The sequence below is a fragment of the Schistocerca piceifrons genome, chromosome X (genome assembly GCF_021461385.2).
Source record: "Schistocerca piceifrons isolate TAMUIC-IGC-003096 chromosome X, iqSchPice1.1, whole genome shotgun sequence".
In the NCBI taxonomy this organism is placed as follows: domain Eukaryota; kingdom Metazoa; phylum Arthropoda; class Insecta; order Orthoptera; family Acrididae; genus Schistocerca; species Schistocerca piceifrons.
Window position 1 is genome coordinate 118,138,719 of NC_060149.1, and position 26,715 is coordinate 118,165,433.

A 26,715-nucleotide genomic window follows, 5' to 3' on the forward strand; every position below is an offset into this window, starting at 1 on the left:
CAAAATTCTGCATTTGCATAAATCACGTTCGCTTCAATATTTTTGAGTATTGTCCATTCAGAAAAACACTTGCTCTTTAGTGAACAATCACTTATCAGAAACATCATCTGGATTTCTTCAGTTATCTCAGGATTATTTGAGGTTAGTAGCTGTTTTGAGATGAACAGCTCTTGTAGCTATAGAAGAAAAAATGTAATGTGTTGGGAGATATTACAGTAGCGTATAAGTTTACCCATAGCTCGAGAAAAAATGTTGACGTAAAATACATTTTCAGAAAATGATATTTTTATATCATTTGTTACCTTCTGACTCCAGAACTGCAGCACTAACATTAGAACTATATGGTCCTCCTATATATTAGACAAATTTCAGCCCATGCAATTCTTGTTACTACAGCACATTTAAAATGAAACTATATGTTTTGAGATAACATTTAGGGCAGATCATAGCATCTGAAGAAGTATTGTATTTTCTTCATTGTGACTGATCTTAATAAAGTTTTCCATATAATATATGGCATCTCGTAAGTGTAAATGCAATAATCAGGAATGGAGGGAAGAAAAGAGTGTCACTTTCCCTACAAGCAAACAGGTCTTCACAATACTGTACAGCCTACTTTATCTGTTCAGGTACACACATACTTGATCACTCATTGTATACTCCACACTATCAATTATGCATCAATAGAAGGGAAAAACATGGGTAGAAAAAGTCCTCATATATTAGATTACAACACACAAGTGCAGTTTCTCACTTTTTAATATGCAGGTAAAGAGGAACTATGATTTAATAATCACACAAACAATTGAGTGAAAAAACTCTCAAATGAAACTGTTCAAAGAAACTGTACCAATAATGTTTGCTTACAAAACTGAGAGTCTAGTTTGGCTACATTATTATAAGCAGTACAGTAATAATGAGCATGGAACTTGTCAGTCATCTGATCCTGATTCAGAAAGCTGCAGGTCTTCATTTAGCAGTTGTGCACCTGGTGAGTATCTGCATTTAACTGCATTAGCTCTACCTGCAACAGAACAAAGGAATGTTTTATTAGGATACATATTTTTGTGTCCCAACACAGTTTCATTGTAACGTAAAACCAGTTACAGCTTCGAGGAGCATTTATTGAGACATTAATATCATAAATACAACAAAAACCATACAAGTTAGGTAGTCACAATAAATGGATATTCTTATATAAACCATTAAAAATTAATGGCTGCTGAACTCTACGCAATCTTGACAAACAGTGTATTGGATTTTAGCTTAGGACACTACCAATCATCCTTGAAAGCCACACACTTGTACACATTTTATTTGTTGAATTATTACATTTTATAGCCTTTTAATTATGTAAATGTGTCAGATCATCATATTCTCCACAATTACACTGCAAATGAATTCAGTATGGCATTCCCCATACCTATCCCTACTTAGCTATGTAACATATGTCTAGATTATTACTTGATTTTTAGTTTAATTAATTAAATATTAATTCAGCTTATATTAAAGATACTTGTTATTTGAAAGTGTTGATTTGCATATAAGATTTGTTACCACCAGTAAAAACAGTGTGAAAGGACACATCTATTGGGTGGGCCAACTTTATTGTTTTACACAGTTTAACATTTTGTTCTTTCCTGCACACAAAATCCATGTTTTAATTGATTATACTTAAACTTTTCAATATAGAAAATTGTGTATGGTCTAAGAGAGAAAGACATTTCCGGGTCTTCTACACCAATTTTTTTTATTCTTCCAGAGTTCCATTGTGCTCAGACCCTAACAAATCCTGATTTGATGACAAAATCTAAAAATTTTGTCAATGACATATAGGAAAATAATGGGGGCTATTTTCTCAGTTAAACAGAAAAGAAACTTAAAATGAACATGGTTTATTTTTACCATGATATCACAACAGAATTAAGTGTAAATGTAATTTGAACAAAAAGAAAAAGTACACGGTTCAATCACGTTAATTTGACCACTGGCTATGTTCAATGTCACTGTGCAACAGCTACTCACAGACAGCAGGTGGTAGCACTAGTAATAGCAGGTTTTTAAAGCATGTTGGATGAAACACAAAACAGTGCAGTCTTCCTTGTAATGCAGAAACAGAATGACATCTCCCATCCAAAAGGGGATGATCATTGACTTTAGGGCCAAGGTTGGAAGCATCTCGGACATAGATAAGTTTGTAAACTCTTCATGTGCTGTGGTGGTTAAAGTATACAACGCATGGCTAAACTGGCGCCAAGGCAACAGTGGTGCACCATGGGCCCTAGATGATAGGGCAGCATAATGGCTGCAGAGATGTGTACAAGAAAATAGACGTGCAGCTGTTGGAGAACTGATGAACCAAGGAGCTACAAACAGTATCTCATCAATGACCGTTCAGTGAACATTGCTGTCTATGGGCCTCTGCAGCAGGCACCTGTTCATGCACTTATGCTGGTCGCTGTTCAGTGGTGACGATGGCTGGAATTTGCACACCAATATAGCAAGCAGGTGACCACTGAGTAGTGACAGGTAGCCTTTTCAGATGAATCTAGTTTTGTGCTCTACCAGGCTGTTGATGTGTATGGCATGAAACAACTGAAAGCAAGGGTCCAGGCTGAAGGCATGAGTATTATGGTCTGGAGGAATGTTCTCATGGCATTCTCTGGCCAATCTTGTAATTCTGGAAGGCACAATGGATCAATGTAAGTATGCATCTACTCTTAGGGACCATATTCAGGCTTTTGACAGGTGCCCTATTAAGGTGCCTGGACAGTGTGGAATGAGACTAGGTTGCAAACGATGTGAAACATTGTTCGTAAAGATTTAAATCAGCTGTTGGGAGCAGATATAAACAAAGAGCATTATCTGTTTCAGTAAAAAATTACACTTTTTACTTAGAAATTCATGAATAAATCCAAATACCATTTAAACAAATTACAGACTAGTCTCATACAGAGACATACATGGACATTAAGTGAAGTCACACATAGGTAGTTTTTAGTGATGGAATTACTACTTCAATCTGAGAAGCATCTTCTCAACACTTTCTTTGAGTTTTGTTTTTATAGTTTATAGTGCTTTTAGCTTTTCTCTACTCATTTTCTTTTGATGACTTCTCAGCTGTCCTCCTCTATGCTACTATTTCACGGTACATACCATGTGCATTTTGGAAACTGTGTATTAAGTGCATTATGACAGTTACAAATTGAGAATGGAGTTGTCAGAGAAACCTCTTTCAAGGCTGGCACTGGCATGGAAGAGACTGCAAGCAACTGTCAAAAAATCTCTTCAATTTTCATGTCTACTCTTGACCCTATGACCACCATCCAGAACTGACTGATGCGAACACAATCTCCATCAAATTCTTTGAGGATTTCCTTTACTGAAATGGTCTCTACAAGACTCTAGAACCCACAGGCAATGGCAACAGCCTCATGACCACCAAAGCAATTTCAGGTAGTGAGATACATCAATTCTATGGCTATGGTTAACTGTCTCTTCTCATGGTTGGCGTTAATTGCCACTTCTGGGACTGAACATAGAGTGCAATTCATAAATAAAAAAGCCACAGGACATTTATTTACAATTTTGGGTACCATACTCTTAACAAATGTAAGGCACACATTTTGTAATGCCAAGATATCTTTCTGTTACATGTCACATTAATCAGGATTATTTTTTTTATCTGAGGTTGCAACTGAGTTTGTTGTCATTCAGATGTGTCTTGAAGCTGGTTTTTTTTTCTACGAACTTCTGGTTGCATGAATTCTCTCACTACAGACTGGTGGGAGTTATAGAGGAGAGGAGGTAAGGAAGCACCTGACTGAAATTTAGTCAGAAACAACTCAACTTGAGCAGCCACAGTCTTGAAAAAGATGAGTTGAACCATCAGCATGTTGCACCTCAAAGACTTACACATTAACTGGAAGCTATGACTGTTAGGAATTCCTGTACTGACCTTAGGTTTTGGTTTTATGTACTTCTGTTCCTTCTAATCTCTTTCTACTTCCCTTAAGCATTTTTAAACAGTCCAGATCGACAACACTTTATTTTCTACCCACCAAACAGTGCAAAACTTCTGTGGCAAAACAAGTGCCTGTAATATTGCTGAAATCAGCTTAGCAGGTGGGAACATTTTTCAATAGGTTACATAAAGCTCTCAGAAACTGAACAAGATTCCAATCAATGCTAGTAAAATCTGTCTTAAGGTCACTATGCACTGTATGTAGGCCACATGTCCAAAAGCATGGGACCCTCTGGATTATCCTCAACTCTAAGCTGGCTTTCCAGCTCTTAGGAATGCTTTATTAACATTAGTGCCATCCATGGGCACAAGAACAACTTACCTTTTCAGATTTACCTCAGACTGGATGCACCTGCCTCAAATTCTTCAATTAATCTTTTGCAGCACTTTTTCTCAAAAACACTGAAGTGAGGCAACTGCTCGAAACCTGGCCCAATACGCTATTCCACAAATGTACAAAAAGATCAAACTCAAGCACTATCACATCACAGGCAGCAACTACCTTCTATAGTTGTTTAGTGAAAAACAGCTCCAGTCCAAACATAAGGCCATAATTTACTTTTGGCTTTTGAAGCTGCATTTTGGAAGCAATATTACTGTCTGGGAACACATCTGGTAAGTAGCCAATGTCCAGAGGAGACTGATGTCTCACAGCAGCCAACAGATACAAATGGATCTCTGCCTTCATCATGACATCACTCTGCACATAATGCAGCATTGTCATCCATTGTCCAGAGGTTCCTGCAGTAGGTGCTTGATGCAATTTCCTCGGGGTAACACCTGATTGCTGGGACACACCACAATTTCATGATGTACTGCCTGTATTGTAGCAGACTAAAAATATGGGGAGGCTAATTAGAAATACCACTTTTCTTCATTAAAACTGGTATTTTAAAGGTGCAGGCTGCACCACAGAGGCTATGTCTGATGCAGTAGCACTGGAGCCATGGCTTCTGTGGCAATGAGCATGGATATTAGACACTCCTAGTAGCCTTGAGCCCTTGCATGACTCAACAAGACCTGCTAGCCTGTATTGCTGTGCGACAAGTTGGCTTCAGAGAGCATGAATAAAAACTGAAATTTTAAGGCTTGTGCTCTGTGAGCCACCAAAATTCCAGTAAGAACTGAACACACATTTCCATTTGATCAAGTAAGCCCTGAGGTAGCATACACATTAGATAGGATCGCACCTAAACAATATACTGAGATGTGGCCAACAGTTCACAAAGATAGAAAACCAATGGAAAATTTCATGACCTACACTTTTCCCTTTGTTATGAGCAACTTCCACGACACACTCCCGCCTACATCTCCCTGAGAAGGTCCAACATAAGGCAATGAAATCTTCCTTGCGGGCATGTAATTGAAAGTAGTTTATGTTGGCTAAGACCCATAGCACCATTGTAAATGTTGGCCACCTAGGACAGAAATGATACAAAGTGTTGCCTCGCCCATCATGCCCCAGGCACTTACTTCCACAGTCCCCACATGTTGCACTGCAGGCTTTAGCTCAATGTTAACTAAACCAACAACTGCACACCAAAGTCCAATGACTACTTGATAATGTTCTAATTACACTATTTTATGCCTACCACTAAAGATCTAATTAGAACACAAAGCAATACAATCGATAGCTGTTGACATATACAACAGTAATTTTTTGGTATTATCCAAAAAATGTACTGTATGCCAACCTATCATGCCCTCGTATCCCTGAGTCAAAATAAATGGACTCAAATATGCCACAAACCCCCCCTAAAACCCCATGTCTTTGTGATGACATCGCATTAGCAAACAAGGCAGTACATTTGAACAGATGTAAGTGTAAACAACACCAAATACATCATAGATCCTTGCTGGTAATATTGTGCCAAAAACACACAAAATCATGACAACAAAATACCAGTGTAGCACAGCCAGGTGTGCAAGCCATTACCTGTCAACAACAACAAACCTCCACCAGCTTGTCTGGACTCAGCCAGGCTGGGCTGTTTGGCTGGCCACTGTGTTGGACTGAGTGAGGGGAAGTGTTGAGGGGTGCCAAAATGACGGTGGAGGATGGTCCCACAGCACCTAGTTGAGGGTGAACAGTGAGCACAGTACTTCATCAAGTCAAGCAGATGCCTCTGGCCACAATTAAATGAGACACCATGCCTTTCCCAGGGTTTTTAAGCAAAATATAAAAATTCACTGAGTTTTTCAGAATGCTGGACACCTTGAACTTCTGTACAAGGCATATTTTTTAAGTGCCATTTTCAAATAAATAAAAATAAGTACACTATTCATAGCAATTTTATTTTTACATGAAAGCTTCTATTTTAATCTACTATTCTACATATTTTCCACCAATATTATGGCACTTATCATATCATAAAACCAGCTTTTGAGTACAATCTTTGTAGAAATATGCCTCCTGATTAGATAACCACTGAACAGAGTTGTTTTGACATCTTCATCATTGTCATGACACTGACCACCCAGATGCCTCTTCAATGCAGGAACATGTGGTAGTCACTGGGTGCTAGATCAGATATGTATGGAGGGTGATCAAGTTGTTCCCAGCTAAATGATTTGATCAGCTCTCGAGTTCAATTAGTTTCATATGGATGAGCATTGTCATGAAGCAAAATGACCCCTTACTCAGCAAGCCACACCTTTTGTTTTGAAATGCACAGTGCAGTTTTTTAAGGTCTCACACTAAGTCACCACGAGACAAAAAATCCACAAGCAACACACTCTTCCTGTCTCAAAAAAATGATACACATGATCAAACAGTCCACGGATGTACTGCCTGTCCATAGTGTCCAATGGGCACAGTATTTCGGCAATCAGACATGTCACCATCATCAGCATACCTGAAGGTGGCAACATGTCTGGTCACCGAAATATTGTGCCCATTGGAAATTATGAACTGGCAGTAGTAACCCATGGGCTGTTCGACCAACAAATACACTGGGAGAAACTGAAGAATCACATAGTACACATGATTTTCTTGGATGATGTTGAAATCTGCCATTCCACGAATTGCTGCTTTTAGCCCGATGTAACAATTTGACTTAAAAACTCATCACCTTCCTCACTGTATCACTCTAGGGGAGCCAAAGAACTGGCTAAACGTTTGTTTTTGTGCACCTGTCAGTATTATCCGTGTCTAGCATGAGCAAAACTTTCAATAATTTACACATTCTGTAACAATTGCATAAAGCACACTTCTCGACAGGTGAGGAAATTCGTCAGCTAACACTGAAATTACAAAGTATCTGTTCTCTCTCACTTTTTCATCATCTTTCTGTACCAAATTGTCAGTAATGACAGACAGTCATGCACTTAGTTCCTCATCATGCACATTTGTACAGCCATCTTTGAAAACTCTCAATCATTTCTGTACCAGCACATCACTCATAATGTTTCCTCCATACACTTCATGGAACTGATGATACATTTCAGTCACTGCCATGCCTTTAATACTAAGAAAACAAATTACAGTGTGTATTTCACAGTTGGCAGGATTCTCAATCAGAGTGGCATTTTCAAATAGTCACAAAAAAATACAAACACACCAAATGATTCTATATTGCTTTCTGTGGCTTGCCAACAGAGTTCAGCACACATTGTGCATTCACCAAATGCTGACCACTGTGCTGCAGCAGCGGACTTTCAAAATGGAATTTACTTATCAGCATTAAGATAAAATATTCTGGAACAGACAGTTTCAGACTTGTAAAAGTGGTAGACTTTTGGCACCAAGTGACCACATGAATACTTCTGTGGCTGAAAATCACTTACAAGTTCATGGCACCCTCCATCGGTAATGCTGGAATTCAGTATGGCATTGGACTACCCTTAGTCTTGATGACAGCTTTCTTGGGGAATGGCATCCCCTTCTTCACGGAGTGCTGCACTGAGGAGCAGTATCAATGTCGATCGGTGAGGCCCGACATGAAGTACACGTTCCAAAACATCCCAAAGGTGTTCTATAGGATTCAGATCAGGACTTTGTGTAGGCCAGCCCATTAGAGGGATGTTGCTGTTGTGTAACCACTCCACCACAGGCTGTGCATTATGAACAGGTGCTCGATCATGTTGAAAGATGCAATTGCCAACCCCGAATTGCTCTTCAGCAGTGGGAAGCAAAAAGGTGCTTAAAACATCAATGTAGGACTGTGCTGTGATAGTGCCATGCAAAACAACAAGAGGTGCAAGCCCCCACCATGAAAAAAACGACCACACCATAACACCACCGCCTCCAAATTTTACTCTCAGCACTACACACGCTGGCAGATGATGTTCACCGCGCATTCACCAGACTCTCACCCTGCCATCGGATTGCCACATTTTGTACTGTGATTGGCCACTCCACACAACATTTTTCCAATGTTTACGCTCCTTACACCAAGCGAGGCCTCGGTTGGCATATATCGGCTTAATGTGTGGCTTATGAGCAGCCGCTCGACCATGAAATCCAAGTTTTCTCACCTCCCGCCTAACTGTCATAGTACTTGTAGTGGATCCTGATGCAGTTTGGAATTCCTGTGTGATGGTCTGCCTATTACACATTACAACACTTTTCAACTGTTGGCCGTCTATGTCAGTCAATAGATGAGGTCAGCATGTACGCTTTTGTGCTGTACGTGTTCCTTCACGTTTTCACCTCACTATCACATAGGCAATAATGGACCTAGGGATCTTTAGGAGTGTGGAAATCTCACCTCACTATCACATAGGAAACAATGGACCTAGGGATCTTTAGGAGTGTGGAAATCTCACGTTCAGGCATATGACACAAGTGACATCCAATCACCTGACCATGTTCGAAGTCCGAGAGTTCTGCGGAGTTCCCCATTCTGCTCTCTCATGATGGCTAATGATTACTGAGGTCACTGATATGGAGTACCTGGCAGTAGATGGGAGTACGCATTAGGAGTGTTTTAAAATGGAATGATCATATAAAGTTGATCGTCAGTAAAGCAGATGCCAGACTGAGATTCATTGGAAGAATCCTAAGGAAATGCAATCCGAAAACAAAGGAAGTAGGTTACAGTACGCTTGTTCGCCCACTGCTTGAATACTGCTCAGCAGTGTGGGATCCATACCAGATAGGGTTGATAGAAGAGAGAGAAAAGATCCAATGGAGAGCAGTGCGCTTCGTTACAGGATCATTTAGTAATCGCGAAAGCGTTATGGAGATGATAGATAAACTCCAGTGGAACACTCTGCACGAGAGACGCTCACAAGGGAACCTTCCCATCGCACTCCCCTCAGATTTAGTTATAAGTTGGCACAGTACATATGCCTTGAAAAACTGAACACAGGTCACTCGAGAAAACAGGAAGAAGTTGTGTGGAACTATGAAAAAAATAAGCAAAATATACGAACTGAGTAGTCCATGAGGAATATAAGGAACATCAAGGAAATAGTGAGCTGAGGAGCGCCGTGGTCCTATGGTTAGCGTGTGTAGCTGCGGAATGAGTGGTCTTTGGTTCAAATCTTCCCTCCACTGAAAATTTTACTTTCTTTATTTCCGCAAAGTTATGATCTGTCCGTTCGTTCATTGACGTCTCTGTTCGCTGTAATAAGTTTAGTGTCTGTGTTTTGCGACCGCACCGCAAAACCGTGCGATTAGTAGACGAAAGGACGTGCCTCTCCAATGGGAACCGAAAACATTTGATCACAAGGTCATAGATCAACTGATTCCTCCACAGGAAAACACATCTGATATATCCTATATGACACTGGTGACGGCATGTGCGTCACATGACAGGAATATGTTGTCGACCCACCTAACTTGTACACTTAGCGAATGGGTAAAAAGATTCTTCTACCTTGCCCGATTTAGGTTTTCTTGTGGATGTGATAATCACCCCCAAAAAGTGATGAAAATGTAAGAGTTTGTCACATAAACTGAAAATAAAAAATTAAAATTTTCACTCGGGGAAGACTTGAACCTAGGACCTCTCGTTCCGCAGATTGACTCGCTAACCACGGGACCACGGCGCTCCTACTGTCCTACTCTCCATGTTGTTGCCTATCTTCGCATGGACTACTCAGTTTGTTAATTTTCTAATTTTTTCATAGTTCCACACAACTTCTTCCTGTTTTCTCAATTGACCTGTGTTCAGTTTTTCAAGGCCTATCCACTGTGCCAACTTATAACTAAATCTGAGGGGGGTGCGATGGGGAGGTTCCCTTGTCAGTAGCTCGGTACGGGCTTTTGTTAAAGTTTCGAGAACATACCTTCACCGAAGAGTCAAGCAGTATATTGCTCCCTCCTACGTATATCTCGTGAAGAGACCATGAGGATAAAATCAGAGAGATTAGAGCCCACACAGAAGCATACCGACAATCCTTCTTTCCACGAACAATACGAGACTGGAATAGAAGGGAGAACCGATAGAGGTACTCGGGGTACCCTCCGCCACACACCGTCAGGTGGCTTGCGGAGTATGGATGTGGATGTAGATGTAGATGTAGATGTCAGCACACTGCACCTAATATGAAAAACATATGTTTTTGGGGGTGTCTGGATACTTTTCATCACATAGTGTACTTAGAAATATTCTAAGCTAAATGGGGCTCAGCCTCCAATAGTTGAGCGGAACTTCAGCATTTCGCAGATACTAGGGATGTGCTGCATTGAACTTTAACTTATTTTGGTTGCATTTGGAATTAATACTGGATAGAATGAGAGAATCTGCTCATGATTTTGAGAGCTGTAGTGGACTTTATGTACTTATGAGCTGGTGACTATTTTATGTTTAATTAAATAATATGAGACTGCTTTTTGTATACCAGTGATGTTTAACCACTAATTGGGGAATCCGCTACCATTCTAATTATGCAGATACACAAGTGTAACTGCATTTGACAGTTATTATTATTTTATTTCATGTGTGAATGAATTATTGAAGGTCCACCATTCTTCACAATTTCTGTGTTTGGCTGACTGATTGAATTAGTTCATTCAGCTTAAACTCTATGGTGTCATTTTTGTCAGCTATTCAGAAAAGTATTACCTTTTTAATCATTATCCTGATTTTATTACCAAATGTTTTTATTTAAAATTTCACATTACTTGCCAATGCCTGGACAATTGACTGAAGGAGCATTGGTTACAATTATTTTTGCAGTGAGTAATCTTATTTCAGGGATTTATTTAGTAAGAAGCGTTTTTACTGGTAAGTCACAATGTATACAAGGAAACAACAGGGAAAAAAGAAACTTATTTTCACAAAGAGACACGCAAAGGTTCACATTTGCCTCAGCTATAAGATAATGCCAAAACTATCATTGCAGTAAACACTATAGTAGAATTTGCCATGAACAATGTGTCAAAGAAATAAACCTTAGTTAAGCAATGATTGCTAATGTCACAGTATTTCCCATTCATCCTGGCCATGTAACAGACTAGGCTAAACCTGTGGTTTAGTAGAATCACAATCATTTCTAGAACTGCATGAATATTTGGTAATGAATAACAAAAGTCTGTAGTCCATCCATCTCCCCTGTCGATGTTCACCTGTTAACTAAACACAATGTGCCAAATCTTTTACAAGCAGACTTTACATTTATTTGTTATGAGTCACTACATGGCACTTGGTGTAGAGTACTAGGTACTGGTATTATTGCAACTTTAATTTCTTAAGTTATTGCAGCCAGATAATAATACAAGAGAGGTACATTAGTAACAGAGCTTCTCATACCTAATAAACTCTTTCTCCTCACTCTAGTGCAATGGGGTTCTCAAATGTGGAGCCACAAATATCTTTTACAAGGTGTATGATAATTAATGACTGGTTTTTTTGTGCAAATTGGTAGTTTTGCCAAGTCCTGAACCAGATACAGTGGAAATTATCTCTACATAATCCACATGACAGTATGGTGTACAGCAGAGGAAATCTCGTACCAATGTTACTTGTCAACAAATAGAATCAGTAAAAGAAGCAAATTACTCACCAGTCTGCTGGCTTATCACCACTTGTAAGGCTAAAATCTTACCATTATTATAAGATGGAGAACATTCTGTAGCTTTCTGATGACCTTCTGCGCCTGACTCATCCGAACTATCTGATGATGATTCGGAGAGATAAATGTCAGATGACTGCTGACCCTGCTAAAAATAACAATAATAATAATATTTTAAAATTCACAACAATATGTTTATCAGTCTGAACATGCATGGATCAAATGAAGAATAAGTACCAAAAACTGCCACATATAACAAACAAACTAACAGTTCCCTAGTTCTAAAAGCTCTATTATTATAATACATGAATCAAATACATGAATCAATATAACAGTGTGACACACTCTTCAAACAGTGCAGGTTAAAATTAAATGATGGAAAAAAAACAATTTTTCACATGATTTTGCTGTATATTTTAAGAAGAAAAAAAAAATTTGTTCTAATTTTTAATACTATGAGGAGCAACATCTGTTCAAATTTGAGGAATTTTCATACAACAGAAAATATGTCTACAAGTCACTGATCACAAATGTCTGAAGGCATTTTAGTAAGTGCGGAAGTAATAATTTCAAGTGGATTAACAGTCTATTGCAAGTCTTTCAATTGGACGCCACCTTGATGCCTTGCATGTGTCTAACCTTCTCCAGTATATCGGGGACAGGAGACCTACAGTTTAACATGGAATCCAAAACACATGACGTTCTTCACATCATCAAGAGATGAAGTCTGTGTTAAAGACAACTGAAAGACTTCTATGGCTCAACCAGGATTCTCTCATAACCTCTCCGTTTCCAGGCACCCGCTTTACCACTAGATCGTCAGGCCTGACTGTAAGTGAGTAGAATGTATGAAAACATACCTTTTTTATGAACTGCTCCTTTACTTTTTAATGTAGGGTCTTTTGAGTTCTCCACATGAGGATTTCTCTGTGCTGAGCCAGATCATAGACAAGGAAACAAATGACGAGAATGATGCAATTCTAGAGAGTATACTGAGCCTCTGTATGAGCTTGTCATGTGAAAACACAATTTAGTTATGCCGACAATATGACAGTTAGTTACAACGAGTAAGGGCAAGATTTCTATGAGTGTCTATATCTATCCCCTGTTTTTAGTTCCAGGGCAATGCAAAGAATCAGAGTGTTTGCACAACACATATGAAATACGCAGCAGACGATTCACTGTCCATACCACTCCTCCCCTAGTGTCAACAATACTGTCAGCTGAAATGTTTGTGGCACCTAAAACAAGTTGTGACTTGAGGTTCACTTGGAGGCATGGGTGGTACGTGTTAGCTGGTGTGAAGGCTGGCTTGAGTCTGTCAGTCAATATTGTGACGGAACAGCCATTGATACTGACACTGAATCTTTGTCGTTGCATGCTAATTCTGTGTATGGGCCACCATATGGTGACTGGAGATGTGTTTGAATACCACTGTGTTACGCGAAAACATGTTTGCATGACTTTAAGTCACAGAAAACGAATGGTTGTAGGGTAGAATGTTTTTTTGAAATGGCAGTATGGAGCTTGAGATTCCACAAGTGAAGATGTTGCACAAAGACCGAGGCTTCAGTAACACTGTTTGATATGCTGGTAAAGAACTCTCGTGGTAGTTAAAGTGTCTACCTGTACACTAATTCAGTCATTGTTGCATTGAGCTCTTCTTTGAAAGCAGTCCACACGTCTAGTAGAAAAATAGGTAGGCTGTCAGCCCAAGGTTCTGCGGCACAGCATCCGTGTGAGGCCTGCAACTGCCGATGAAGCCTTTCCACAAGACAATTAGCATCGGGGCAGTATGCACAGATTTGAATACGGCTCATGCCTAGCAATGCTGAGACTGCTTTAAAGACATGTGGCTTGAATTGCTCACCATTATTGATACTGACATGGAGAGAAACAACGAAGTGCATGTTCGTTGCTGGCTTGAACTGCTCACTCTGATCAATACTGACACAGAGAGGAACAATGAAGTGTGGGTTTCACTCATGGAAGGAGGTCATGGCTACACTTGATGCCATTGCGTCTTGCATAGGATAGATTTCTGGCCAACAAGAGAAATTGTCTATCACTGTCAGATAATACTGGCCCTTCTCACCATGGCAAAGGTCCAGTTGATGTGGATGTGCTCAAAGTGTTAACTTAGGTGAAGGCACAAAGTTAAGCTGTTACATGCCGAGTTACTTTGTTGCACTGATTAGCATTGCACTGGTGAACAAATGGCTAACAGTCTTTTTCAATGTTTGGCAAAACAAGTGCCTTCTTCACCAGTTGTACAGCAGCCATTACTTCCGAATGAGAGAGACTACCAAGAAACGAAATTGCTTGTTTGCGAAAATCTGGTGTAGCGAATGGTCATGCATGTGGTGTTGATATGTCACAGTACAGTGCTACATTCAAGCCTGGAATCTTGATACATTGGAGCTGTAGCCTGATGGTATTTCAAGGCATGCCTTCAGGTCGCAGTCTCCTTCCTGGGTGTTGGCAAACGTGTCGAAGTCAAGTTCCTTCACAATGGTATCAATATGAGATATTGCAGCTGCTGGTCAATTCTGCTCATCACAAATGTGCTGAATATCTGCAGTAGATTGCACAATGAAGTGCAGATGCCATAATTGTTGGGGTGATGCCTTGTCTAGCTTTGTAGTAGAGAGTAAGATTTGTAGTAGAGATAGGAAGATACTAGAACAGGAGGGGAAAATTGCTGCCCTTCAGGCTCAGTTAGACAACGCCAGGGGAGATCTTGACAGGTTAAGGAGGGAGAAGGGTAAAGAGACGTGTGAAGTGGCAACAGGCAACAGGAGGAACATGCCTAGAACTTTGTCTGACAGCTTTATGATGAATGTGGAAAATAGATTTGACCTGTTGCTTCAGTTAGAAGCTGGTGAGCCTCAAGCAGTTGCAGGTGTAGACAGGGCACAACAAACTTTCAGCAGCAAATTGAAAAGTAAGAATGTAGGGAAATCAGTAAAGAGAGAGGAAGTGTTGTTGTTAGGTAGTTCCCATGGAAGAGGTGTTGGCCAACTTTTGCAGGATGAACTAAGATCAGAATATCAAGTCACCAACTTTTTTTAAACCTAGTGCTGGTCTGGAGCAGGTGACAGAGGATTTAGGATCACTTTGCAAAGATTTTACTAAGGAAGACACTGTGGTTATAGTGGGTGGGGCAGGTAACAATATTGACAGAGATCCAGGGTACAGTATAGAGTGTGACCTGGCAAAGATTGCATCAGCATCGAAGCATACTAGTGTTGAGTTTGTATCTGTTCTTGGCTGCCATGACTGACCTCATTTGAACTCTTCTGTCAAAAGAGTTAATTTGGAGCTGGAACAGCTGCTTATATTGGGTGCAGGGCCACACATTGGTGTGGTTCCTGTTGATTCTCTCAATAGGTGGGATTATATTAGGCATGGTCTTCACCTCAACAGGAAGGGGAAGGGTAAATTGTCTGGGAAAATAGCGGAAAGTTAAAGAGGGGAGGCACTGTCATGAGTGGTAAAATACCAGTGGTTATAAGGTTCAGAAAAGACCCTTTCTTAGGGTAGGGAGGACAGAAAGAAACCAAATTTTAAGAGAGGTTTGAACTGAGACAAACCTTCAGTTTGAGAAAGAAACCAAAAAACATAATTCTAGCTTATTACATCAGCAGAAATAGCTATTGGTTAAGAATTTTCAACAGTCAGCAGATATTTTAACTCTACCCAATTTTAACTCATTCAATGTAAAATGTCAGCTATCTCTATTGCATCAAAATATTCGAGGACTGAGAAATAAAATTAGGCCCTAATCAATTAACTATCTGCATAGATGAATTAGAGTCTTCAAACCTAGCTGACATAATCTGCCTCTCTGAACATCATGTGACCACTGGTATACAACTTTTAAGTGTTACAAGGTTTAGCTTAGCATCTCACTTTTGTAGATCAGAAATGGAGAAAGGAGGAGTTGCCACATTCATCTGGAACTGTCATAAATTTAAGAACATAGACACTCATAAATTTTGCCTAGAACAGCATATGGAGGAATGTGCAACAGAAGTCGAATTTCACAAAAAATCCTTCATAATATTAAGTGTATATCGCGCACCTGCAGGTCACTTTAATCTGTTCGTAAACCACCTTGAAGCTGTACTGGCCTGTTTAGCAAGCAAAAACAAAGAAATAGTGGTTGCTGGTGATTTCAATGTAGATTTCCTTAAACTCTCTCCCAATAAGAACTTATCTGAGTTAGTAACACTATCATTCAACTTAAGTCCCACTGTAAAGTTCCCCACCCGGGTAGCCAATTGCTCACAAACAGCCATTGATAATGTCTTTATAGAAAAGTCCAATGAACAAAATTATATTACAAAATCAATAGTCAATGGCCTCTCCGATCATGACATGCAGTTCCTTCTGTTAAATGTTAATACTGAACAGGATATAAAATCTGTTACATCTGAGCTCAAGAAGGTAATCAATAACCCAAAAATTGATTATTTTAGGACACTCCTCAGAGACATTCACTGGACTGATGTTTACAGTGCCCATGGCATGAATGAAAAATATAACACTTTTGCTAATAAAGTGCTTACCTTATTCGAACACTGTTTTCCTCCAAAACTTACCAAGGTTAGAGCAAAGTCTACAAAGAAGCCATGGATTACTCAAGGAATAGGGGTATCTTGTAAAACAAAAAGAAAACTGTATCTGTCAATCCGAAACAGTTCCGATGTTGATGCTATAGCACATTACAAGAAATACTGCAAAATATTAAAGACTGTAATATGGACATCAAAGCAAATATATTACAAGGAAAAGATAGTCATATCAGATAACAAAATAAAGACAATATGGGTTATAGTGAAGGAGGAGACCGGTAGAACCAGACATGAACCAGACATTAAGAGTAAATGATACATTGGTGACAAATGTGTATAGTGTTGCAGAACTTTTTAACAAACATTTTATAACTATTACTGAAAAGATGGGGTTGTCAGGTTCGGTAGATGCTGCTATGAAATACCTCAGACCAGACATTTCAAGTAACTTCCATAATATGAATTTGACCCTCACTACCCCAGCAGAAATAATCCATCTTAAAATCTTTAAAATCAAAAACCATCTAGTGGGTATGATGTAATATCAGCAAAGTTAATTAAAGAATGTGATTCTGAGCTAAGTAACATATTAAGCTATCTGTGTAACCAATCGTTTATCAGTGGAATATTTCCTGAATGGTTGAAATATGCTGAAGTTAAGCCACTGTTTACAAAGGGAGATAAAGAAACAGCATCAAATTTCTGTCCAATTTCACTGTTGCCAAGAGTCTCAAAAATTTTAGAAAAAGTAATGCACAATCGGCTTTATAACCGTCTTATCTAAAATAACATACTGTCAAAGTCACAGTTTGGATTTATAATGGGTTCTGATATTGAGAAAGCTATCTACACTTACGGTGAAAATGTGCTTAATTCATTAGACAAAAAATTGCAGGCAACTAGTATATTTTGTGATCTGTCAAAGGCATTTGACTGTGTAAATCACAATATCCTTTTAAATAAATTAGAATATTATAGTGTAACAGGAAATGCTGCAAAATGGTTCAAATCTTATATCTCTGGCAGGAAACAAAGGGCGCTATTACGAAAGAGACATGTATCAAGCTATCAGGCATCATCCAACTGGGAAATAATTACATGTGGGGTTCCACAAGGTTCCATTTTGGGGCCCTTACTTTTTCTTGTGTATATCAATGACCTTCCATCAGTAACATTACCAGATGCCAAGTTCGTTTTGTTTGCCGATGATACAAACATTGCAATAAATAGAAAATCAAGTGTAGTCTTAGTACGATCAGCTAATAAAATATTTGTGGACATTAATCACTGGTTCCTAGCCAATTCTTTGTCACTAAACTTTGAAAAAACACACTACATGCAGTTCAGAACTTGTAAGGGGTGTACCACGAGTATATGCCTAACATTCGACGAGAAGCAGATAGAAGAAATGGACAGTGTTAAATACTTGGGATTACAGCTTGATAATAAATTCAACTGGGAGGAGCACACCACAGAAATGCTGAAGCATCTTAACAAATTTCTATTTGCAATGTGAATTGTGTCAGACATAGGGGATATAAAAATGAAAAAGCTGGCATACTATGCTTACTTTCATTCCATAATGTCATATGGGATTATTTTTTGGGGTAATTCATCAAGCCACGCTAAAGTTTTCCGGGCACAAAAACGTGCAGTAAGAGTTATATGTGGTGTGAACTCAAGAACATCTTGCAGAAGCCTGTTTAGGGAACTAGGGATACTAACTACTGCTTCCCAATATATTTATTCCTTAATGAAATTTGTCATTAAAAATACATCACTTTTTCAAACCAACAGCTCAATTCATGGAATCAATACTAGAAATAAGAATAATCTTCACAAGGATTTAAAGTCACTTAGTCTTGCACAAAAAGGTGTGCATTATTCAGGAACACACATTTTCAATAACTTGCCAGCAGCTATAAAAAGCTTAACAACCAATGAAATTCAGTTTAAGAGAAGCCTAAAGGATTTATTGGTGGCCAACTCCTTCTACTCCATTGATGAATTTCTCAGTAAAACCAACTGATTTGTATATAAGTACAATATAACTTCTGCACAATTTCAGTGCAGTAATGAGTTCATTGAAAATTTGTGTGTGTGTGTGTGTGTGTGTGTGTGTGTGTGTAAGTACAATCTAACTTCTGCACCATTTCAGTGCAGTAATGTGTTCATTGTAAATAAGTATTATAGTAGTTGTATTGCAAGTTTATTACCTTATAAATAAATAAATAAACTTTTTTATTTTAAATTCAGTGCATCAGTATTTGTAAAATGACTCTTTCATACAGTGTTCATTAAAAAGTGACGATCATTCCACTTGGGACCTGTGGAATGGTACAAAAGCTTATTTGTTTTAGTTGTAAATATTTGTCATGTATTGTTGTTTTTCTGACATGTTCTACATCCTGGAGGACTTCCTCACTACGGATCAATTGGAATGAAAGTAAATCTAATCTAATCTGACAGAAAGCATACACTCGTGGTTTATGGCCTACAAGAATCATAAAATGTCTCCCTTCAAGCATATGCTTAAACTTTTTTACTGAGGCATATGCCACATAGCATTTGTTGTTATATGTTGACCTATCTGCTTGTGAAGGTGATCATTTCTAGCTGAAGAAAGCTAGAGGTTGCCAACTGTGTTGCACACTTTGTTGTAACATGGCTCCAATTTCAGCTGATGATGCACCTGCCACAACTGCGAGAGGTGCATCAGGAAGAGGATGAGCTAACAATGCAACCTTTGCAATTGCAGCTTTTAATTTGGCCAATCATGCTTTTTTCATCAGTCCATGTAGTGTGTCTCCAGGTTTAGGTGAATGTTTTCGTATTTCATTGAGAAGTGCTGCCAACAACACACAATTGCTCACAAAACATCAATAAAAGTTAGCAAGCCCCAGAAACGATATAATTCTTGTATTTTAGTGGGCAGTGGAACTGAGAAACAGCTTCCACTCTCTCTGAAGGTGGCAGGATTTCTTGTGTGCTGATAAGACAACCTAAGAATTTTATTTCAATTGCTCTGAAGACACATTTTGGGAGGATAAACAATAAACCATATTCTTGTAGTCTAGTGAATAGTTGCTACAGCTGTGCTAGATGCTCTGACTTGCTGAATGACAACGCAAGCCAGTCCTCGATGTAGATGTAACAAACCTGTAAGTCTTACTTCATTCATGGAGTTCTGTGAAGTCTAGGAGGCACTACACAGTCCAAATGGCATTCACACAAATTTATACAGTCTGAATGGAGTGCAAACACTGGTTTTGGTATATCTTCCATTGCAATAGGTAAAATGATAAAAAAGCCCAGGGTCAATCATGGAGAACATCTTACCATGAATGTGCATAGCAAACTCTTCTGTATGTGGCACAGTATAATAATCACGTATTGTTCTGGAAGTAAGTTGATGCCAGTTGGCTTACGGATGCAGCCATTATTCCTCTTGGGGACTATATGGAGTAAAGAGGCCAAGCTACTATTTGAAGGGTGACAGATCCCTTGTGCTAATGTAAAAGAGAACTTTTGCTTTGCACATTTTAGTTTTAAGGTTGTGTGTGAACTGACAATACTACCATTGAGTGTCTTAGCGATGATTCAGGGAACTGATGAAGCAGGTCACTGAATGATGAATCACCAGCACACAATTTGATGCCATCATGGTTGGCATGATGCCCATGACTAGATAACGGTGTTTTAGAATCAAACAGGTATTGATTGTGAAGATCTGGGAGAGATTGTAAAAAGACACAAAGTCCATTCCAACTATTTGGTACAGCACATCAGCAACAATGAATCTCCATATTAATTCATGTCAAGGACTGAAATTCAGATGTAATTTGATGTAGCCATAATTTTTGATGGAAGATCCATTTGCAGTATACAGGTATTCTGCTGTGGATGACTAGAAGAAGGGTAAACTGAGAGATCAGCACCTGTATCAACAAAAAAGTTGAGTTTGGTAGATTGCTCTGTTATGAATAGTTGAAGGCTGTCCTGCTGAAACCAGTCGCTGTCACTACTGATTTCTGGTAGCGTTCTGGGTGGCTGACACTTTTGAGCTTCAGCTCCAAAGTTTTTGTGATACCAGCAGATATTCTCCCTGGTGGGCAAACTCCTCTTTCTGCTGGATGAGCATGCCATTGTGACACACGTGGAGTGCCGTATTTGTAGGGCTGAGACTTGCTTACAGTTCAGCTACTTATGCTTGCAGTGTTCCCAGAGAAGTCTCTTTTCTGGTGAGAAAGTTGACGATGGACACGCCTTGACTATTCAGTCAGCAGTTTGAATGAGGTCAACAGTGCAAACTGTGAGTAATTTTTGTGCATCCACAGGTATGAGCAACAGCCATATATTCCACCTAATTACATTGCCTGCCAGCATGTGAAGAAGGAACTAGATGAGTCGGTATACGGTCGCCGAGTTCTTCAGTGGAGGGAAATTTTTCAAGCCGCTTAGCTGCCATTTGCAACAAGCGCACGCTTGATAGGTGTATTTTTCAGTGCTTGTCAGCGAAGCTATTATGTCTCGTACTTCCACAGTCATCTGCTCGTTAAGTGCAGCCACCACACAACTGTATTTAATATTGCCCAAGGTGATGTGGGCCACGACAAATTGGCTCTTAAGTTGGGCGAATCACAGCACTGGATTATCTGACCATAGCAGTGGGGATTTCACCACCATTGAGTTAAGAATTGCATTTGCTGCTGCTACGTCAGTGCTTGCAGGATTCTAATGTTTGTCATTGTATGCGCTAATTACATGACGTTGTTCATGATTGATTCTGCGTGGTGCTGTTGATGCGAAATCTTTAATAAGGCGTGTTTTATCATTCTGGCGCGTGATTAAATTTTTCCAGTGTGTGATGCGATCATTCTGATGCATGATTTGGAAACCGGAGGTCACCAAATGTCGAGCGGAAATTCAATTTACATATGCAGACAACAAAGCAGTTTATTACAGTGAGTAATTGTAAGAATGCTAAGAGCATCTACAGCTATTTTTTGCATTTAACTCAGAGGCAGTGGGAATAATCAGATAGTTTACACTGAACACATGAAATATGTAGCAGACAATTTGCTATCCACATCACTGTCCACAAGCTGAGCCACTGTCTTTCTGGGAGATCAGCAGTTTCTTAATCATGATGGACAGTTCATCTACATAAGTTTGACATTCCGAAGATTTCATATATAGTTATCTATGTTTTATGAAGATCATATAATAAATTATAACTACTGCTCTCCCCACTGATCTAATGCACACTAACTTTTTGAGCACACTGTTGCCAGGTTCACTCTGCTAACATGGTGTTCTGAATATGCGGTAGCAGACCCTATCTCCTTTACTGTCAATAGTTAACAACAAAACTGTTGAGCAGTGACAAGCATTGAGTATTATCACCAAGAAGTATCTATTCACATTTCCTGAATGATGACCATCTGCTACGCTGGCTGTCATAGCCAGTGTAGCATACTGATAACAGTCAGAAAATTTGGTTGGCTATGGACTCCATGACTTTTGGTAGGGCAACAGTCATGGTAATATATTGTTTAATGTTGTGGTCATCAGTCCAAAGACTGGTTTGATGCACATCTCTACAGGAATTTATCCTATACAAGCCTCTTCAGCACTGCATAACTACTGCAATCTACATCCATTTGAACCTCGCCATCCATCTACAATTTTTATACCCCTACACTTCCCTCCATCACTAAACTGACAATTCCTTGATGTCTATGGGTATATCCTATCAACTAATCCCTTATTTTTAGTCTAACTGTGCCATAGATTCCTTTTATTCACAATCTGAATAAGTATCTCCTCATTAGTTATTCAATCTATCCAACTAATTTCCACCATTCTTCTGTATCACCACATTTCAAAAGCTTCTATTCTTTTCTCATGTGGACTGTTTTATCATCCACATTTCTCTTCCAGATAAGGCTATACTCAGCACAAATACCTTCAGAAGAGACTTATCTACTATTTAAATTTATATTCAATATTAACAAATTTCTCTTTTTCAGAAATGCTTTCCTTACCATTGCCAATCTGCTTTTTATATCTTCTCTACTTCCGCCTTTGTCAAAATACTTTTCTAGGCAAACAGCAAAACTTATCTACTACTTTCAGTATCTCATTTCCTACTCTAATTTCTGCATCATTCCCCATCATTACCAGATTTAATTCTACCAAAATCCATTACTCTCATTTCAATTTTTTTGATATTCATCTTATGACCTCTTTATAAGACATAATCCATTCCATTCAACTACCCTTTCAATACCTTTGCAGTCTCTGACACAATTACAGTGTCATCATCAAACTTTGTTGTTGTTGTGGTCTTCAGTCCAGAGACTGGTTTGATACAGCTCTCCGTGCTACTCTATCCTGTGCAAGCTTCTTCATCTCCTAGTTCCTACTGCAACCTACATCCTTCTGAATATGTTTAGTGTATTCATCTCTTGGTCTCCCTCTACAATTTTTTCCCTCCACGATGCCCTCCAATACTAAATTGGTGATCTCTTGATGCCTCAGAATATGCCCTACCAACTGATCCCTTCTTCTAGTCAAGGATAGGCTACAACTCTGTCTCATTCTCTTCTCAATTACTTCCTACATCCTTTAACTCATGTAACTGCAGTCTGGTTTCTGTACAAGTTGATAACCTTTTGCTCCCTGTAATTTATCCCTGCCACCTTCAGCATTTCAAATGACATATTCCAGTTAGCATTCTGAAAAGGCTTCTCTAAATCTGCAAACGTATAAACACAGGTTTACCTTTCTACAGCCTTAGCTTTTAAGGTAAGCCACAGGGTCAGTATTGCCTTGTGTATTCCTACATTTCTCCAGAACCCAAGGTGATTTTCTCCAGGGGTTAGCTTCTACCAGTTTTTCCATTCTTCTGTAAATAAAATGTGTCAGTACTTTGTAACTAATAGTTCTGTAATATTCACACCTATTAGCACTTTTCTTTAGAAATGGAATTATTACATACTTCTTGAGGTTTGAAGGTATTTCCCTGTCTCCTATATCTTGCACACCAGGGAGAATATTTCAGTCTCTTAAGGCTCTCAATAATTCTGAGGGAATGTCATTTAGTACAAGTGTCTTGTTTCGATTTAGGTCCTTCAGTGCTCGGTCAAATTCTTGCAATATCATATCTCCTGCCTCATCTTCATCTACTTCCTCTTCCCTTTCCCTAAAATTGTCTTCAAATCTGTTTCCTGCGTACACCCATTCTATATATTTATTCCATCTTTTCGCCTTCCCTTTTTGGCTTAGTTCTGATTTTCCATCTGAGCTCTTGATATGCTTCTCTTTTCCCCAAATGTGTGTATGTTTTTGATATGTATTTGTCCAATAGGGAGCATCTATCTTTCCCATAGTCATGCATGCATCTACAGCCTCGCATTTCTCCTCTACCTGTGCCTCCTTTTTTCCTGCTTCATTTGGTGTATTTTTATATTTCCTCCTTTTGTCAGTCATCTCTTGTCTCATCTAAAGATTTCTACTGAGCATTGCCTTTTTGTCTCATCAATCCTCTGCTGTCTTCACCAATTTGTCTTCCAAAGTTACCCATTCATCTCCTATTGTATTCCTTTTCTCTATTTCAGTCAATCATTACATAATCCTCCCCTCAAAAACTCTCCGTAACCACTGGTTTTTTCAACTTATAATGGTCCCATCCCCATAATTCCTTACATTTCTGCAGTTTTTTCAGTTTAATCTGCAGTTAATAACAATACATTACGGCCAGACTTCACTTCTGCTCTGGAAATATTTTGCAGTTTAAAATGTGGTTTTGAAATCTCTGGTGTATCATTATACACGGGGTCAGGGGGAATGGTCAATATTCATGGATATGACAGGAAAGGAGAAAAAAAATTGAAGAAAAAAATTAATACAGACATATGCTCTATTCCAAATGGCTTCAAGATAGATACATCGTTATTTATTTTCTGTATTATTCAAAAATGGAATTTTACACACACACATTCAATACAGAAATCCCAAATTAGTCTAGTGACATATCTGTTTTATCAATATACACTGAAGCGCCAAAGAAACTGGTATAGGCATGCGTACTCAAATACAGAGATATGTAAACAGGCAGAATGTGGCGCAGTGGTCATCGATGCCTGTAGAAGACAACAAGTGTGTGACGCAGTTGTTAGTTCGGAAATTGCTGCTAAAATGGCAGATTATCAAGATTTAAGTGAAATTTCCTGGCAGATTAAAACTGTGTGCCCGACCGAGACTCGAACTCGGGACCTTTGCCTTTCGCGGGCAAGTGCTCTACCTACCATCTGAGCTACCGAAGCACGACTCACGGCCGGTACTCACAGCTTCACTTCTGCCAGTACCTCGTCTCCTACCTTCCAAACTTTACAGAAGCTCTCCTGCGAACCTTGCAGAACTAGCACTCCCAAAAGAAAGGATATTGCGGAGACATGGCTTAGCCACAGCCTGGGGGATGTTTCCAGAACGAGATTTTCACTCTGCAGAGTGCCGGCTGTGAGTCGTGCTTCGGTAGCTCAGATGGTAGAGCACTTGCCCGCGAAAGGCAAAGGTCCCGAGTTCGAGTCTCGGTCGGGCACACAGTTTTAATCTGCCAGGAAGTTTCATATCAGCGCACACTCCAGTGCAGAGTGAAAATCTCATTCTGGAAGATTTAAGTGAGTTTGAACATGGTGTTATAGCCGGCGCATGAACGATGGGATGCAGCATCTCCAGGGTAGCAATGAAGTGGGGATTTTCCCATACGACCATTTCACAAGTGTACCGTGAACATCAGGAATCCAGTAAAACATCAAATCTTCGACATCACTGTGGCTGTAAAAAAATCCTGCAAGAACTGGACCAACGATGACTGAAGAGAATCGTTTGATGTGACAGAAGTCCAACCCTTCCACAAATTGCTGCAGATTTCAATGCTGGGCCTTCAACAAGTGTCAGTGTGCAAACCATTCAATGAAACATCATTGATATGGGCTTTCGAAGCCAAAGGCCCAATCGTGTACCCTGGTGACTGCATGACACAAAGCCTGGGCCCATCAACACTGACATTGGACTGTTGATGACTGGAAACATGTTGTCTGGTCGGACAAGTCTTGTTTCAAATTGTATTGAGTGGATGGATGTGTACGGGTATGGAGACAGCGAATGGATGTGTACAGATATGGAGACAAGGTCATGAATCCATAGACTCTGCATGTCAGCAGGGGACTGTTCAAGGTGGTGGAGACTCTGTAAGGGTGTGGGGCATGTGCATTTGGAGTGATATGGGACCCCTGGTACATCTAGAAACGACTTTGACAGGTGACACATACGTAAACATCCTGTCTAATCACCTGCATCCATTCATGTCCATTGTGCATTCTGACGAATTTGGGCTATTCCAGCAGGACAATGTGACACCTCACACATTCAGAATTGCTGCAGAGTGGTTCCAGGAACAATCTTCTGAATTTCAACACTTCCAATGGCCAGCAAGCTTCCCAGATATGAACATTATTGAGTATATCTTTGATGCCTTGCAACGTGCTAATCAGAAGAGATCTCCACCCTCTTATACTCTTACAGATTTATGGACAGCCCTGCAGGATTCACGGTGTCAGTTTCCTCCAGCACTACTTCAGACATTAGTCGAGTCCATGCCACATTGTGTTGCGGCACTTCTGCATGCTTGCGAGGGCCCTACACAATATTAGGCAGGTGTACCAGTTTCTTTGGCTCTTCAGTGTATATTACCAGGGACAGTAAAACATGAAGAATAACCAGATAACCTGTACTCCAACAGCAACAGCACCATCCTGGCCCAGGCTGACAACTAACACCATGCAGCAACTGGTTATTCTTCGTGTTTTACTGTCTCTGCTAATACACATCGATAAACAAATATCATGTTACATTAATTTGGGACCACTCTATTGCTCAGGCATGTAAGGTACCACTTTAAAACCCTTTTTTCTGCATTGAATAAAACAGAAAATAAATAACAATGTACATTAAATATGTTCTCACTTGAAAACTGTTTGGAACAGGATGTCCATATGAAGTTTTTTTGCATCAAATGATAATTCCTGTCATAGCCCTGAATATTGACCATTCCTCCTGGGACTTCCTGTATAACGATACAACACA

The 26,715-nt window shown here is 39.4% G+C and overlaps 1 protein-coding gene across 2 annotated transcripts in view; it reads right to left on the reverse strand.

Annotated features, from left to right (window-relative positions):
• Positions 1-741: 741 nt before the first annotated feature.
• Positions 742-26,715, reverse strand: part of LOC124722020 (ELL-associated factor 1-like) — a 75,405-nt gene continuing 49,431 nt past the window's right edge. Inside the window, exons 4-5 of one of the 2 annotated variants that reach the window (XM_047247199.1) lie at positions 12,020-12,131; positions 742-1,024 (exon numbers count right to left, since the gene is read on the reverse strand). In XM_047247199.1, coding sequence (XP_047103155.1) covers positions 933-1,024; positions 12,020-12,131 — 204 coding nt within the window. In that variant the 3' untranslated portion in view covers positions 742-932. Of the gene's footprint in view, positions 1,025-12,019; positions 12,135-26,715 lie in introns of both variants that reach the window. The other variant, XM_047247198.1, reaches the window with a different exon arrangement.